The 18,247-nt window shown below is 43.1% G+C and overlaps 1 protein-coding gene across 1 annotated transcript; it reads left to right on the top strand.

The window, feature by feature from the left end:
* The first annotated feature begins 1,437 nt into the window (after positions 1 to 1,437).
* LOC121523756 (NLR family CARD domain-containing protein 3-like) lies at positions 1,438 to 17,633 on the top strand. The gene is made up of 11 exons (XM_041808775.1): positions 1,438 to 1,533; positions 2,421 to 2,531; positions 5,011 to 5,121; positions 5,673 to 5,748; positions 5,874 to 6,087; positions 6,314 to 8,117; positions 8,201 to 8,374; positions 12,569 to 12,742; positions 12,898 to 13,065; positions 16,149 to 16,195; positions 17,095 to 17,633. Exons 2-11 carry the CDS (start codon positions 2,428 to 2,430, stop codon positions 17,631 to 17,633), a joined length of 3,411 nt encoding a protein of 1,136 aa, XP_041664709.1. The 5' UTR covers positions 1,438 to 1,533; positions 2,421 to 2,427.
* Positions 17,634 to 18,247: the final 614 nt, after the last annotated feature.

Genomic DNA, 18,247 nt, shown 5'->3' on the forward strand with positions numbered 1-18,247 from the left:
TCTCTGCTGTGATGGGTCATCTGTGTATGTGGCTGGCGATCATATACTTTCATCTCCATGCTGAGAAAATTCCCCAATCATCAAATTCTCCTCAATCATATTCCTTGATCATTGGTTGATCTAATGCTTCACACATTTACCTTCATTAGAGACAGTCAAGATTCACCAGGGCGCAATTTACCAATTCAGGACAGATTTAGAAAAAAAGTCTAATGGAAATGTACAGAAATATGTTTGACATATTATGACAACATGTTCATCCATTTTGCATGTAAAGACCTATGCAATGAAGTAATACCTAAATGTTGTGGGGGGTGAGACTATTCAACAGAGACATTATAATATGTTTTGATCAACATAACAGAAGCAACTGATAATGTAGGAAACAGCAGAGAATTGGACAGAATCATTTGCATGGATGTACCAAAGCATTTGCAACTTGTTGAAAGAAATGATAAACTGCTTTTTTGATGTGCACAAGTGACACAATGATGTGAAGATTTAACAAGTAGTTTTGAGAATTTCATGTCTGCTCTGAGAAATGTACCAAAGCCACTGAGAAAAACTGTAAAAAGTGCCATTTTGAATTGCAAAATGTGTGTAAAGCAGAAAATGTGTTGAGAAGAGGTTTTGCTCTCTGTGTGTCGGTTTAAATAATCGTGCTATGCATGTCATTTTAGCGTGTTAGCGATTGGAACAATCAGTAATGTGTGTGAATTAAAACTTACAGTTTCCTTGGTAGCATAAGTGCAGTGTGTGATGTCAAACCTTGGAGGCTACTCTTACCATAAAATCCTATTTTTCCCTCCAGTTTTATACACAATTGTATTCTGTTAGCTAGACCAACAAAAAACTAGCACAGTAACCACTGTCAGTGAAGGACTGGACTAAGACTGAGAGGTGGACATGAGGGATATTTCAAAGGTCATCTGCCATAGTGACAAAACATCTAAACATTCTGACTTGCAGTGCTTACACAATGCCAATGGGACATTGCCTTTTGGGGGCACTGGCTATTTATATGAGGATAGAATTTAGTTTTTACAAATGAGTGAACTGTTTTGGGAGAGATATGAGCATTTGCAGGTGTCAACCATGGTGTTGTGCTGAACCGTTCATGTTTTTTTGGCAAAAGCACCAAGAGCGTTGAGAACGTCCGGTCTGTTTTAAGAAATGAGCAAAAGCAACTGAGAAGGATCTTTGCATTTTTGGTGGCACTGACTATTTATATGGGAAAGGAATTTAGTTTTGAAGCATGAGTGAACAGTTTTGGGAGAGATATGAGCTTTTGCAAGGAGCCATGGTGTTATGCTGAACTGTTCTGCCAAATGATCTTAGAGTTTTGAGAATGTAATTTCTGTTTCAAGAAATGAGCCAAACCAATGGAGAAAAACTGTAAAGCTCTCTTCTCTCTGATTCCTTCATTACAGCTGACAGACAGCAGGGGGCGCTCTGCTGTGGATGAGTGGGACAGACCAGAGGAGGGAGTCTCTCCTGTGAAACCTCTCTGTGTGAAGACCAAGAAGCTCTGAGGTGAGATGAAGATCTCTAATGGTCACATGACTCCATCATAGGGACGCCCTGATCAAGGTTCTAACAGCTGATCACCCATACCATCATCAGATTTGATCAGTCTACTTAGCTTTGTAGTGTCCTGGGACCTCCTACAGGGGGCAGCAGAACCTGATAACAGGAGCCTAAAGTCATCCTGATTCAGCTAACAACAGGATTTTACTTCCTTAGAGGAACAGAGCAGAACTAAAACCTCCCAAGAATCAATGAAACAAGGACATCATGTGACTTTATCTTCACCTAAGAGTCATTTTACCAGCTGGACCTTCCAGCTGATCAGATTGTTGACTCAGCATTATTTCAGGCATTTCTAATCAGCTACTGATCAGTCAGAGTATTCCTTCTCCATACTACTAGGTTGTCCTCAGACAGCCCTCCATCTTCTCTTCCAGTCATCCCAGTTCTCCAAACATCTAGCCAGCTTGTCGGTACTTTGCGCTCCAATGTTTTTCTTGAGTACATCCACATATGTTATTGTGAGACGGCCTTGTGACTGGCGCCCGTGTGTAGGTTCCCATAGCACCAATTTGCTGGATGGCAGTTCTCGATGTCTTTGACAGTGTCCCGCTAGTGTCATCCTCCTGGCAGCTATTTTCTCACTCACCCTTGGTGTTTCTTTATACAGATTCTCGTTGGTAACATGTTCACTCTTGCTGATGTTAAGTACTGCACGCAACATCCTGGTGTAGCACCTGTCTAGAGACTTCTGCAGGTGCTCCATCATCGTCTTTAACACTCACTGTTTCATAGCAGCTGTCTCATCTACTTATAAACATCAACTCTATATAAAGATATTTTCCTCACATAAACATTTTTTGTCTTAAATAACATCTCATGTTGTTTTTCAGGTTCAGGATGGAGAGGAAGAGTCCAGACTCTGCTGAACCCAGCTGTGTGTCCATGAAGAGTGACCGGTCTATTGGTCGTATAATTGACTTCAGACAGTCAGCAGATGAAAGGTAATAAATGATGAACTATCAACACTGATATCATAACCAGGCCACCGTGGTCCCTCATTCTTCATCATCTCTCCATCATCATAGAAATAAACCAGGATGGTTGGATCTCTAGTTTTAAATGGACAGTGCTAACAGTTGACTTCTTCATCTTTTGAGGACTAACAATCCAATAATCATCATCAGGCAGACTGTTTGATTTGATATTGAGAGTTTAACAGCATTTCTAACATTGACCTACTGCTGGTCTATTTGTGGTGTCAGCTGGCTCCTTTCTATTCAAATCTCTAAGGCTGAGCCCAGCCAGCCCCCGGAGAAAGTCATTTCAGCCCCTTGGATCTGTGATCTCATTCTTTTGGTCATTACCCAGAGTTCATGACCATAGCTGAGGGTTGGGAGGTAGATGGACTGATGAATGGAAAGCTTTTCCTTCCAGCTCCCTCTTCACCACGACAGACCAGCACAACACCCTCAGTACTGCTGATGCTGCAACAATCCACTGTTGAGCTCACCCTCCCTTTAGCCTCACTTGTGAGGAAGACCCCAACATACCTTAATATTTCAGTTATTTAAACTAGAAGCATGCCTTAAAGACATGAAGACCTGGATGAGCAGAAACTTCCTGCTTCTTAACTCAGATAAGACCGAGGTTATTGTGCTTGGGCCCAGACACCTCTGAGAGGCTTTTTCTAAGAATGTACCTGCCTTAGACGGCATTAGCCTGACATCCAGCTCCACTGTGAGAAATCTAGGAGTTTTAGTTGATTAGTCCTTTAACACCCAGATAAAGAATGGTTCAAAGACAGCCTTCTTCCACCTTCACAACATCGCTAAAATCAGACACATCTGGTCTCAAAGCCATGCTGAAAAACTTGTCCATGCTTTTGTTACCTCTAGGTTAGACTGCTGTAATTCTCTCCTATCAGGATTTCCTAGTTAGTCACTAAAGACAGCTGGTCCACAACACTGCAGCAGGTGTACTGACTAGAACCAGGAAAAAAGATCATACTACTCCTGTCTTAGCTTCTCTGCTCTGGCTCCCTATAAAATCTAGAATAGAGTTTAAATTCTTCTTCTCATTGACAAAGCTCTTAATGGTCAGGCACCAACCTCTCTTAAGTGGGGCTTTTCCACTACGGCTTTTGGCCGCACAGATCCAAACCAAGCCGTGCTGATTTGCGTTCCCGTCAAAAGTTTGGCCGCGCTGAGTCGTGCTCAAATGGCCCTGCTCACGAGTGGGGCCAAAGCAGGTCAGCCCCACCTTCAAGCGTGCTGCGCTGACGTCGAAGTGCTTCTCGGGGTCCAATTTGCTGGGGGGATTTCCCCTCTCTGCTACTGATAACCCCTTCGTGATCAATTTTCACCCCACGGGGAGACGGGGGAGATAGGTTTTATCCCTGCATCTGCTCCAGCTGTCCATAACTATGTTTCAGCAGCGTCAGCGTTCACTGTATGACTTAAAGATTTATGACACAAGACCAATACTTGAGATTTTTGTGCATACTACAGTCAGATAGTTGCCCACGGCTTCTCACACTGAAGAGTGAAATCAGGAAGGACCAGGTGCGGATCCAGGAATACACCTTTTTCTGCACCTACTAATAACCAAAGTTTGACCCTGTCTCCTTCTTATATAGCCTACAATTTTAGACTTTTAAAAAATAAAATGCACTAGTAAAGCATGCAGTTCTCACTGCCCAATCCAAAATTATGATTGTGTTCATTTTCTGCTCTTTGGAGACCCACAAATCAATAATAAGGAGACTGTTCTTTAACTTAAAAGCAGGAAAATTTTCTCCTTTTGATGATGACAGTGAATTATTGTTTCTTTACTAAACGTGGATAGAGAGAGGGAGACGGAGAGAGAGGGAGAGAAAGAAAAAAGAGCAGCTTGCAGCGCTCTCAGTCTACAGTTTGATTTTTGCTTTAAAACAATGTAAAGTCATTCAGATCACAAAGTGTAGAAAGATCAAGAAGGGCTCAAAACACTGTGTCATCATCTCTAGACGCGCCCTCAAACAGGTAACTCAACTGTGGTGGAAAAGCAAACCCCCTGCTGCGCTGGGTTAGGGTTAGCTGTGCCGAGTCAAGCCGAGCCGCACCATGTATGGAAAAGCCCCAAAAGAGTTTGTAGTGCCGTATTATCCCTCTAGATCCTCTCACTCCCAGTGGTCATGTCATTAATAATAATGTAATGTATTTGATTGATAATGAGGTTAAAGTCCCATTCCTTGTCTCAAACATGTTTATGTGAAATTGGTTGTTTGTGTTTGAGCCATCCTCTGGGGAGCAGAGCTGCTCCTGTCATGCACCTGGGGTGATCTTACCCCACCATCCAACCCTTGATGCTGAGTGCTAAGCAGGGAGGTACTGGGTCCCTTTTTAAAATGAGTTTCAAACATAAATTATGTTGTGTTAAATATATATTTTTCCTTCATATAAACATGTAATTTCTTTAGTAACAGATCATGTTGTTTTTCAGGTTCAGGATGGAGAGGAAGAGTCCAGACTCTGCTGAACCCAGCTGTGTGTCCATGAAGAGTGACCGGTCTATTGGTCGTATAATTGACTTCAGACAGTCAGCAGATGAACGGTAATAAATGATGAACTATAAACACTGATATCATAACCAGGCCACCATCCTCTCTGAAGTCCATGTGTGGGAGGAGTTCAGGGAGGCTATAGTGAAGGATTTTTGCAGATATTTCTCAGGACAGAGACATGAATGAAAGGCGTTCATGTTCTACTAATAAAAACTGAGTTAACATCATTCACATTCATTCCAGGAGGTATTTTCTGCCTCTATTTGGATTTGCAGGGGTCTGAGATGGAGGGTCAGACAAAGCACTGAAACTGTTTTGATTCGTCCCTTTGGGTTCCAGACATTTGGAGCTGGTACCATTTTAGTACCAGACTCATCCCTACAGACCAGAGTCATGGATCCTTGTTTCTTAAAGCCCAGAGTCAGACACATTCTGGTCTGTTGGACTCAGAATCTCATCACTGCTTTTTACTGATGATGTGGATCTGTTGGCTTCCTCAGCCAGGGACCTCCAGCAGATGTTGGGGTGGTTTTTGGTGAAGAGTGAAGTGGTCAGGATAAGGGTCAGGAAATGTCCTTAAAGCTGATGTTTTTTTCTCCAGAGTTCAGCTGGAACCATCAGAGTTCTTCAGAGATCAGTCCAAACAGCAGAAACCAGAGCTGGACTCCATATTTCTGGTGTGTACATCACAGTTTATGGTGGAGCACATCTATCTAGAGATCATTGTAAACTCTTTTTCTATCAGTGTGTCAGATCAAACCCAGGCTGTCCCCTAAACATTTCCATTCTCTTTGTGTTCCAGCTGCTGGAGGAGAACATTATCATCTTTGTGAAGAAGGAACTGAAGAGATTTCAGAAGGCTCTGAGTCAGGATAACCCAGAATGTCCCAGTGAGGATGAGGAGGTGTTGGTTAGGGGAGATGAAGAGCAGAGGAGCAGAGAGGCTTTTCTGAAGATCACAGAGAACTTCCTGAGGAGAATGAAGCAGTACGAGCTGGTCGACTATCTGAGGAACAGTAAGTTTGAAAAGTCAAAAGTGAAAGTAGATTTAAGATGATGGAGAGATGAAGAGGAGGTTTACATTTCCACACTCTGCTTTAATATTCTGCACATACCCACTGAACATCTGATGAGATTTTTGGATGAAACTGATGGAGGAAGAAGAACTGCACAGCCACTCTTTTATAGTCCAACTTTTAGCAGGATCAGCTCATTCACATCATCTGTTTCTTGTTCTTTCAGGATCTTCTGCTTCAGTATGCCGACAGAAACTCAAGTCTAACCTGAAGCAGAAGTTCCGGTGTGTGTTTGAGGGGATCGCTAAAGCAGGAAACCCAACCCTTCTGAATCAGATCTACACAGAGCTCTACATCACTGAGGGAGGGACTGGAGAGGTCAATGAGGAACACGAGGTCCGACAGATTGAAACAACATCCAGGAAAGCAGACAGAGCAGAAACTACCATCAGACAGGAAGACATCTTTAAAGCTCCACCTGGAAGAGATGAACCAATCAGAACAGTGATGACGAAGGGCGTGGCTGGCATTGGGAAAACAGTCTTAACACAGAAGTTCACTCTGGACTGGGCTGAAGGCAAAGCCAACCAGGACATCTGGTTCACATTTCCATTCACTTTCAGAGAGCTGAATCTGCTGAAAGAGAAAGAGTTCAGCTTGGTGGAGCTCCTTCATCACTTCTTTACTGAAACCAAAGAAGCAGGACTCTGCAGGTTTGAGGACTTCCAGGTGGTCTTCATCTTTGACGGTCTGGATGAGTGTCGACTTCCTCTGGACTTCCACCAAACCAAAATCCTCTCTGATGTCAGAGAGTCCACCTCAGTGGGTGTGCTGCTGACAAACCTCATCAGGGGGAACCTGCTTCCATCTGCTCGCCTCTGGATAACCACACGACCTGCAGCAGCCAATCAGATCCCTCCTGGGTATGTTGACATGGTGACAGAGGTCAGAGGGTTCACTGACCCTCAGAAGGAAGAGTACTTCAGGAAGAGGTTCAGAGATGAGGATCAGGCCAGCACAATCATCTCCCACATCAAGACCTCCCGAAGCCTCCACATCATGTGCCACATCCCGGTCTTCTGCTGGATCACTGCTACAGTTCTGGAAGATCTGCTGAAGACCAGAGAGGGAGGAGAGCTGCCCAAGAGCCTGACTGAGATGTTCATCCACTTCCTGGTGGTTCAGTCGAAAGTGAAGAGCATCAAGTTTGATGGAGGAGCTGAGACTGATCCACACTGGAGTCCAGAGAGCAGGAAGATGATGGAGTCCCTGGGTAAGCTGGCTTTTGAGCAGCTGCAGAAAGGAAACCTGATCTTCTATGAACCAGACCTGAGAGAGTGTGGCATCGATATCAGAGCAGCCTCAGTGTACTCAGGAGTGTTCACACAGGTGTTTATAGAGGAGAGAGGACTGTACCAGGACACGGTGTTCTGCTTCATCCATCTGAGTGTTCAGGAGTTTCTGGCTGCTCTTCATGTCCATCAGACCTTCACCAACTCTGGAGTCAACCCGATGGAAGAGGAACAAACAACATCCAGGATCTCTAAAATCTTTAGAGACAAGCCTAAACTGAGACATCTCCATCAGAGCTCCGTGGACCAGGCCTTACAGAGTCCTAATGGACACCTGGACCTGTTCCTCCGCTTCCTCCTGGGTCTGTCACTGACCACCAATCAGAATCTCCTACGAGGTCTGCTGACACAGACAGGAAGTGACTCAGAGACCAATCAGGAAACAGTCCAGTACATCAAGACAAAGATCAGTGAGGATCTGTCTGCAGAGAGAAGCATCAACCTGTTCCACTGTCTGAATGAACTGAAGGATCGTTCTCTAGTGAAGCAGATCCAACGGTCCCTGAGATCAGGACGTCTCTCCACAGATAAACTGTCTCCTGCTCAGTGGTCAGCTCTGGTCTTCATCTTACTGTCATCAGAAGAAGATCTGGACGTGTTTGACCTGAAGAAATACTCTGCTTCAGAGGAGGCTCTCCTGAGGCTGCTGCCAGTGGTCAAAGCCTCCAACAAAGCTCTGTAGGTGAACTCACAGCTGACAGATTCAAGTAGTCCGTCTGTATTTAGAGAGAACAGCTTTTCTACCTCTGTTTCCTTTTCAGACTGAGTGGCTGTAACCTCTCAGAGAGAAGCTGTGGAGCTCTGTCCTCAGTCCTCAGCTCCCAGTCCTCCAGTCTGAGAGACCTGGACCTGAGTACCAACCACCTGCAGGATTCAGGAGTGGAGCTGCTCTCTACTGGACTAAAGAGTCCACACTGCAGACTGGAAACTCTCATGTGAGTCCAAGGACAATGACAACTGTACATTGGTGATCCCAAAGACAGACCCATATTGTTCTTCATTGAACACAATCCTCACTCTCTCTCAAGTCTCTCATTCTAGTTTTCTTCTATAGTTTCTGTTGGTTTACATACAAAGGCAGGTATTTGTTCAGTCAGGGTAGTACAAGTGTCCATTTTACCAACAGTTTGTGGAGTGGTGGCCTGTTGGTGCTAAATGGACTGGTATTGACATTTAAAATCATGGTTGGTGCACGTTTCCTTGTCAGTTTGGTTGAGGTGGTCTGGAGAACAGGACAATTTCAGCGCCGTTCTACTTTCTCTAGCTGTTAGTTTCCAAGAGTCCTAAGCTTTGTAAAAGGACTTTTTATATTTTTTGACAGTCTGCTCCTGCAGCTCCTGTGCCTTTGCTGTCGGTATCCTTTGTGGAGAACTTGGTGGTTCTTGTTGTGTGTCAGAGGGTTTGCTTGTTCCTTCTGCATGAACTGACATTTAGTTTAAAGTGTGTGTTGAGTTTGACTATCTGGCTGTGGAACTGAAGTGCACTACAGCTGGAATGAACCTGTGAGTGTTGACGTAAACTCAAAGATAAGAGGTAATACCCAACAGTTTATCATGAAACACAGTAGAGATTCAAATATTTAAATGCACACTGGAGTAGTACACATAAACACTGAGGTTGTGAAGGCTAAACACAGAACCAGAAACACTTCTACAATCCCAAAGACTTAGCTGAGAATACCAAGAGTTATGCCTGTAACCTTAAAACATCTGTGACAACACAACATTTTCATTCTTCAGGTTTTTATGCCAGGATAAACTCTCACATTTAAGTTACAGTGACAAATACTGTGATTTTTAATGTAACCTTTATTTAACCAGGCTAGTCCCATTGAGATCAAAGATCTCTTTTTCAAGGGAGACCTGGACTGGATTATTGGTTTGCATCTGCAGTAATACTGGGCCTCATTCACAAACAATGCGTACGCACAAATAATGAACGATCAGCTTTCTAAAATCTTTAAACACATATATTTTACCCAAGATGCACAATGTATTGAAACTACATTAATTCATAAAAGCTTAAAGATAATAATTAAAACCAGGAATTAGCTAACAAGTTGACCAAATGTTCTAAATAACCATGAAACGGACACTTTTCCATCGTTCATATACTTAAAATCTTGAATTTTCAATATAACACTTCATTTCTAATCAAAAAAATATGAGCATTTAAGTGAAATAAAACAACTTTGACTTTCACACATCACTGTCATCTGGGCCTACGGATGAATTAAATGTTGCAATCAGCATTGGCAATTTCAGTTAAATAAAGTTGTTTTTTCTGATTGACTTCTGTCGTTAATTGCAAGAGATTAAGAATTCCAAATATAAACAAATAAATAATTACAGGTAACCTGACAGATCAATGTCATCACTTTCACCCTCGTTCCGTTGACATAGGCCAGAGATGGATGAGTTTCTAATTATTGCAGCTGGTCACTCATCCTTTGGAGTGAGATCAGGTGGTCCTTGTTCTCCTCCGGTTTCCTTCTGTTTTTCTCTTGTGATGGGAATTTTGTATGTTTTGTACATTTTAACCTCTTATTTAGTTAGTCTGTAGGTTTAGCTGTGCATCTGTCTTATTGACCAAGGAATGACCTGGCGATCCTTCTGTTAACCCCACTGTAAATCACATCATGATCACCACAGGGCAGTAAGTCATGAGCTGAGCAGCTGTATGTTGTAAAAGGTCGTAAAGACCACTTTTTGGGAAGTGACCATCTGTTTTATTGCACCCCAATTGATTTACCCTTCTGCTCAGGAAGTTCTTTGAAGTTGGTCAAAAGCTCACGTGTTTGGTCAACTGCTCAAAGGCATTTTTTAGATGGTATAATTCACTAACAAAGACCACTTTGGCAGGAATGCATTTTAAAGGTTTATTTAGTAATCAAATTGTAGGAATGAATTGATGGATGGAAAAGAAAAAAAAAAGGGGGAGGAGAAGTTCGTGGGTTGAGGCCGAACGGCAGCGAAAAGGAAGTGAAGGAAAAGGATAGAGGGGTGAAAGAGGGGGAAAAGGTCGTGGGATGAGGCCGGACGGCAGCGAAAGGAAAGTGAGGGAAAGGACGGAGGGATGGTTTGATGGGGGGATTTGTGGAGTCTTCAGGTTTCAGCAGGTTGGAGACTCGGTGTGGGGGTCCGTCTCTTCATGCTCTATGGATAAGAGCCCCTGATGATTCCTGAGTGAAAGGAAGAAAAGAAGTTAGTGGGAGAGGTATATGAATAGAAAAGGGGATTTGGGAGGGTGGGGATGTGAAAACGGAAGAAAGGGGAGAGGGAACAGAAGACGGTTGGTTAAATAGGAGTAGGACGGAAATTGGATTATGTGAGAGGCGTGGTCTTGGTTCCTGAACTTAGTTTTTAATAAAACAAAAACTACATAAAAGGGGTCCTCCAGTTGCTCATTGGGCAGGCCTCATACTGCTAACTGCCGTGTGGCTGTGTGGGTTTGCTCCCTCTGTACAGAGTGAATTAAATTCTTGATGCATGTATCTTACCAATCTTGTTTTTTGACTCTCTAAAGGTAATTGAGAAATTTCATTAACACTCTGGTCCGATATCCTTTTCTTTGAATCCACCTTGATATCAAACCACTTTTTCTTCACCTGAGCTGCGGTGCGGACCTCAGGTGACACTACATTGACAGCCTCTGTGATAGAGGCCCAGGTATCTTTTTTGTTTATCAAGACTCCAGTGGAAACGCTTCGAAAAAGTGTTGTTTTCCTTGCCTCCACCTCTGACACGAAAACTTCAATTTCCGCCATTGTGAAATTTCTTCCTTTAATTTTTGGGGCCATCTCTAGCAACTTCAAACCTCCTGGCCGATCTGGTTTTGATGCATCAAACGGATTTCCTTTTATAGAGAAACAGGGGCGTGGTTTATGCAGATCGCAGGCAAGATCCTGTCAATTTGAATGATTCTGATTCACTAACATACACACGGTGGTGAGAAGAAAATTGTCCGGTGCGCACGTGTCATGAATCCGATGGTGATTTTGCGTATACACTGAACTTGTGCGCAGAGTAAGAACCTTTCTACGCATTTATTAGTGAATGAGGCCCAATGTCCTTTAAAGTCTCTCACTCCAACCTCAGTATGAGCACCTCTGATATTTATTTACAGTTCTTGCCTGACATTTACATGTAGACTGATGAATGCCCAGTGGTGATGATGATGATGATGATAATGCAGATCAGCTGAAGGTCTCCAAAGTAGTGACAGGTTTTCACTGTAACAGCCCCCCCAGTGTGATAAAGGCAGAAAGTCTGGACTGATGCTTCATGGGTTTTATTGTGGTACTGGAAGCTCCATAAAACTAAAAGAAAGAACAAAATCTAAGTGACAATTATCTTCAGATTCACACAATTCACATGAATCATCATTTCACAATAATCTCAAGTCAAATTGAGCCAAGGTGAACAAGCTACATAGGAAAACACATTTGATGCCACATCATTGTATCTCAGTTAATCAGTGAACTGTGGAAGCCACAAATAAATTCGTACAAAGAGGAAATACACACACTCTTTTAGATGAGAATGTGATGTCACACACCAACAACCCACGTGAAAACACACACACACACACACACACACACACACACACACCTGGTAAATGGAGACTGGGCGGCTCAACTAAATGACACAACCTAATCCAATCTAAAGGATGCCTCACTACCTTAGTCCGCTCACCAAAGGGTGTTCTAGGATTTTAACTAAATACATGACGTAATGAGGAAGATCAACATACTGTTATATCTCCAAGTCAAGTAATGGAAAGTGGTCCTGGTTCTTTCTTTTTCCTCTTTCAGTGTCTGTTAAGCCTTATCTCTAGCAAGCCATCTCCTCTCTCATGCTCACCATGCCACAGGGACAATAGATGGATAGCTGTAAAGCAGGTAGTAGAACACCTGAGTGTGAGGACTATTACCGTTACTGCAGATTGAGCTGCCCAGGTCAATAATATAATAATAATTCTAATCAACAATAGTTACAAGGAAGAAATGATCCAAAATAAAAACAGAGGAAAATGAAACATGACCAGAACAATATTTGGTGCTCAGCTACTAATATAGTATGTCATTGGTTGTCTGGTTATTTCACTGACTAACTGAAAGTCTTTTTCAGACTGAGTGGCTGTAACCTCTCAGAGGGAAGCTGTGGAGCTCTGTCCTCAGTCCTCAGCTCCCAGTCCTCCAGTCTGAGAGACCTGGACCTGAGTACCAACCACCTGCAGGATTCAGGAGTGGAGCTGGTCTCTACTGGACTAAAGAGTCCACACTGCAGACTGGAAACTCTCATGTGAGTCCAAGGACAATGACAACTGTGTCAAAGTCTCCCAACTAGAAGGTGTAGGATGGGGTGTTAGAGACTGAAGATGCCACATGTAGTCCTGATAGCTGAAGGCTCCGCCTCCCATGACCTTTCTCATGACCACTGTTTCTCTGTGTTTCTAGTCTGTCTGGCTGTATGGTCACAGAGGAAGGCTGTTCTTTTCTGGCCTTGGCTCTGAGCTGGTCCTGTCTGACAGAGCTGGACCTGAGCTACAATCATCCAGGAGAACCAGGAGAGAAAATACTGTCTGCTCTCCAGGAGGATCCAGACTGCAAACTGGAGACACTGAGGTACAGACAGAAAGACTCAGACAGACAGACTGATATTGGTAGTAAAGTTGGCTCTCAGCACTTCAGCTCTACAGGGTCTTTAATGTCTTTATTTTTGGCTGACTGCTGAGGTCAGCCCTGCAGATGGGTCTGTCTGTGTCCAACTAACTGACTGAGTGATGCTACTTTCAGAGTCCTACCGTACAGAGTTGTTACTAAAACAAGGACAGAGATCAACACTGAAAGCTTTCCATGACAGAAAGATGTGTTCTCTCTCCTCCCGGTCTGTTTCAGCATGATTATCATCATGGTGGTCTGTTTTGTATATCCAGGGCCTGCTGCTGTGGTAGCTGTTAGCTCAGATGTCTCTGTAGGAACGCGGCTGTTTAATCAGAACTGGACCACATTTCTATTTAAAACCAGAGTCTAATTTAAAAGCCAAGGTGGTACCGAAGGAGTTTGGGAGCTGAAAGAGCCGGCTCTTCTTGCTGAGCTGAGCCAAATGATCCGGATCTCTGAAAAGAGCCTGAATTCCCATCACTGGTCTCCTGAGCAGCCTTGGCATCAGTTTTAGATGAATGGGTCCTTGCTGTTTAGTTTCCCTGTTTCATCCACTGTGCCAGCCATGTTTGCTGAGAGGAGGGAGCCACTTTTCATTCATTTGATGTTAAATATTATTAATAATAGTAATAAGGGCACAGCTGAGGTTACTGTGGGAGGACTTAACTCCCCTACAGTGCACAGATTGGCTCACCTGTTTGTGTTCCAGACTGGTCAGAGGAGTCATTTCAGTGAGCGGATTGATACGGAGCATCTAGAAGTGGTGTGTCTGAGCTCAGAGGAGACGCTGTTGTTAGATATTTGATTGGACTAAAGTCCCATTAGTTTAGAAACAGCTCCAGCTGTGTGAGTAGCACTTTGACCTTCACATGGACATGTGGGGATGCCTGCTGCCTGTCTCCCTCTCTACCAGGCTACGTGAGGTCAAAACCACAGGCACTGATACAGACAGATATGAGGAGAGGACAAACATCATGTGGTGTTGGAGAGGAGGACGTTTTTGTTCCTCTGTCTGCCTAAAAACTGGCCACCAGCCAGTGTTTTGATGTTTGCTGGTCAGAGCCAAACTTTGGAAAAATCAACCAGGGTTCAAACAAATATGTGCTGTCATTTCTGACTGCTGTGGAAGCTTGCATTGACTTGTTACAGGGTTGTATAATAAATATCTGGTGTGGATTATCTGCAAGATAAAATAGCATCTGCTGTGCAAGGAGCTTAAGTTCATAAAGCGTATTTTATATTTTGTAGTCTATTAAATGAAATGAGCCTAAACCCCCTGAGTCTCCCCCATGGCAGGATGGTTTGACCCACACTGGCACATCCCTGTCAATCACTGTATTCACAATCTCTCCATTCATAAAAAAGTTCATGATTGATTTTTCTGTGAAGAAATGTTTTTCTAGAACTAAGCTGATGATTTCAGTTTGAGGAGAGATCTTTATTATGATCACTAAAAGGGGCACTAAGCTGTATTTTTAATAATGAAGTGATTTTTTACAGGTTTCTAGTTCTTTCTAGTTCTCTGTTTTTATTTCCAAATAGTTCCAGAGAGACGGCTGCAGCTGAGCAGTACTTTACTACTGATGGTTTTAAATGGTTTTATGCCTGTCCACTCACAGTTTTCACTACATTAGTTTGAATTCACACATTTAGTGATGAGAAGATCTGCCATGAATTTAATCTTTCATTTTGAACATTTCAAATGTTTGAATGTAAGAAGTGAAAGTGTTTGTGAGTTGTAAAGTGTGATAAATTTAGACGCTGTCACAGCGCTGTTCAATGTCTTTCTTTATGGCCAACAAAGCTTTGTGCTGTTTAGGGGGTACTTGGCTGGAAAAATCTTTCACGGGGGGTACATGAGTGAAAAAACGTTGAGAACCACTGAGTTAGACTATCGGCACCACAACAGCCAATTATTGATCTGATCATTACTGTCAGCATTTCAAGAACATTTAGGCCTTCTTGTGAAAGTCTTATTAATTCTAGTAGATTTGTAGCTTTCTTTTCAGTCCTTCTGCTTGAGAAGGGATCATTTAAGGGCTAATTTAAAGAGAGGTCAAACCCACCATTACATGAGTCTATGTCCCTTACCTCTGGACTACGTCAGAGTTAGCTCTACGTAATAAGGGGAAAGGAACATGTCTATAATTCTGTGATATTCCACCCGCTGTGAGGAGCCCGTTGAAGCCAAAAATAGCAGAACTCCCAGTCCAGTCCTGGGTCCAGGGCTCAGCCATGGCTCCACCTTCTTGTCCTCCATCCACTTCACAGTAACGTGCATTTATCATTCATTTGTCTGCACACATTACTGGATCACGTACAGTTGACCTGCTAGCTAGAGGACACAGTGACAGAACAGGAGCGTGCAGAATAAGGTCAGATTAGTTGAAAAGAATCAGTCCTGTGATTCAGAGTAAACCAAAGAGGACATGATGAACTAGCCCACAACCTCTTTAGATGAATCTAAAAATAACAATACTGTGATAATACTGATAACTGTGATATTTGAGATCATGATCATCATGACATGAAGTTTGAATATTGTTCCATTTCTAGTATTGATTGACGTCCAGCCAAGGATCACATGATGATAGATTGCCATATTGATCTTTAGAGCACAGGCCTAGTAAATGTAGAAGAGAGGGAATTTAGCGAAAGTCCTGCAGAACAACCATGCACAGGTAAAAACTAGGGATGCACCGATCCTGATTCTGGTATTGGGTATCAGCCTGATCCAGCCCCTCAAAGCTGGATCGGGCTGATAATCTATATGTACTCAATTTTTACCTTTTACCCAAAACAATTACCAGTCTTATCTTACAGTAGGGCATACAGGTTATTCTTTTAACACTGGTATCGGATCAGTATCAGTATTGGTCGATACACAAAGCCCAGGTATCGGGATCGGTATCGGGACCAGAAAAGGTGGATCGGTGCATCCCTTGTAAAAACCTAAAGGAAAATAAAGTCCCATGACGAATGAGAGTGTTTGGATCTATCCTGACCATCCCTGATGTCTAAACTGGCTCTGTTTCTTCCTCCAGACTGGACCATGGGGGGCGGCACAGACTGAAACCAGGTCTGAAGAAGTGTGAGTGTCTGAATTGTGAATTAGTGAGAACACAATGATGAATGTGGCTGATGAATCAGGTAACCATGGGAACCAACAATGATTGAGGCTGTGTCTGAATCCATCTGTGTCTGTGAGTCTGAAAGTATGAAGGTCCACTTTCACAATCACTGACATTCATTAAACACAAACAGTTTTAGAGTTCTGAGGAGAGGAACCACTACGGCTCAGTCCCTATCAGCCCTTAGACCCACCCCTATGTTTACACCTTCCTGTCTGCTGGGAGGGGGTCCTGGTTCTTCTTCAATGGAGGGCTAGGACTACATGGACCTTCAGTCTGAGGTTTTCAAGCTCCTCCTGGGGGGTCCTGAGGAGTTCTCAGACCAGATAGGATATATAGTCCCTCCAGAGAGCTCTGGGTCTGACCTGAAGTCTCCTCCCAGCTGGATGGACCTTGAAGACCTCCACAGGGAGGAGACCAGGAGGATCCTGATGAGCTGAGTCTTTTAGAGGTGAAGAAGCTCCTCCCCCTCTCTAAGGCTGAGCCCAGACTCCCTCCTGAGGAATCTGATTTCAGACGCTTCTATCTCCTTCTGTTGATCATTCTCCACATACAGCACCATCATGACAGCTACTGAGTATTGGTGGATGGAATATAGCGCCACCCAGTGGACACAGGAGGTGAAATCAAAGCCATGAATCTAAAGTCAAAGCCATAGAAATGTGTTTGGTGTCTGTCTGTGATTGTGGAGCTGCAGCTCACTGTGGTCTGTTCATTCCAATAGAAACAGGAAGTAGAATTTCAGGGCTGATAAACAGGATTCAGGGCTGAAGATGAAATGTTAGTTTGACTCTGTCAGTAACCTTGTTTAGGAATGATCAGATGATAACCATCAGCTGTGTCTCCTTCTCTCCATCAGACGCCTGTGAGCTGGAAGTGGACACAAACACAGTGAACAGAAACCTCAGACTGTCTGACAACAACAGGACGGTTACATGGGTGGAGGGAGGTCAGTCATATCCTGATCATCCAGACAGATTTGATAACTGGCCTCAGCTGCTGTGTCAGACTGGTCTGACTGGTCGCTGTTACTGGGAGGTCGAGTGGAGAGGAGTGTTTCATGTATCAGTGAGTTACAGAGGAATCAGACGGAGAGGAAACAGAGATGAATGTGTGTTTGGATGGAATGATCAGTCCTGGAGTCTGAGGTGCTCTGATGGTTACTCTGTCCTTCACAATAACAGAGTAACAAAAATCTCCTCCTCCTCCTCTTCATCCTCTGGTAGAGTAGGGGTGTATCTGGACCATCCTGCTGGCTCTCTGTCCTTCTACAGAGTCTCCTCTGGCAGACTGATCCACCTCCACACCTTCAACACCACATTCACGAAACCACTCTATCCTGGGTTTGGGGTTTGGCACTCATCTCCAGGTTCTTCAGTGTGTCTGTGTTCTGTGTAGCTCCAACTCTGCTGTCTGAATCCAAAGCTTAGTCAGACTACACACCAGATGATTGATCCTCTCTGATCAATCTGAGTGGTTGTAAATCTTGACAGTCACTCTTCAGTAGATGAACTTTTGTTGGTGAAAAATGCCTCCTCTGCTCCTCTTTTCTAAATAAATCATCTGATTGTAGAATCTTGTGTCTATCTTGTGTTATTGTGTCACCTCATTTTCACCAGCAATGAATTATGGGAAAAACCTTAGCACTGATGATAAATGATTTTGAGATTAAAAAAGTCAGAATGATAAATCTGAAGGCTAAAAATCTGAGATCAAAATTCAAAACATGGTATTTAAAGAAAAAATGTTTTAAAGGGCAAATACATGAGATAGAAAGTTAAAATCATGATTCTTAACGGTCAAAATATGAGATACATTTAAAATCATTGGTTTAAAATGTCAAAGTGTGAGGAAAAAAATTGAGTTTTAAATGTCAAAATATAACTTTGAGAATCTAAAAAGTTGAAGTATGAGTTAAACATCAAAGTAAGAAGCTAAAAATGTCAAAATGTGAAAAAAATCTAAATTATGAGTGTAAAAGGTCAAAATGCTACTTAAAAATTTAAACTGAG

The sequence above is a fragment of the Cheilinus undulatus genome, linkage group 16 (genome assembly GCF_018320785.1).
Source record: "Cheilinus undulatus linkage group 16, ASM1832078v1, whole genome shotgun sequence".
NCBI classification, from domain to species: Eukaryota; Metazoa; Chordata; class Actinopteri; order Labriformes; family Labridae; genus Cheilinus; species Cheilinus undulatus.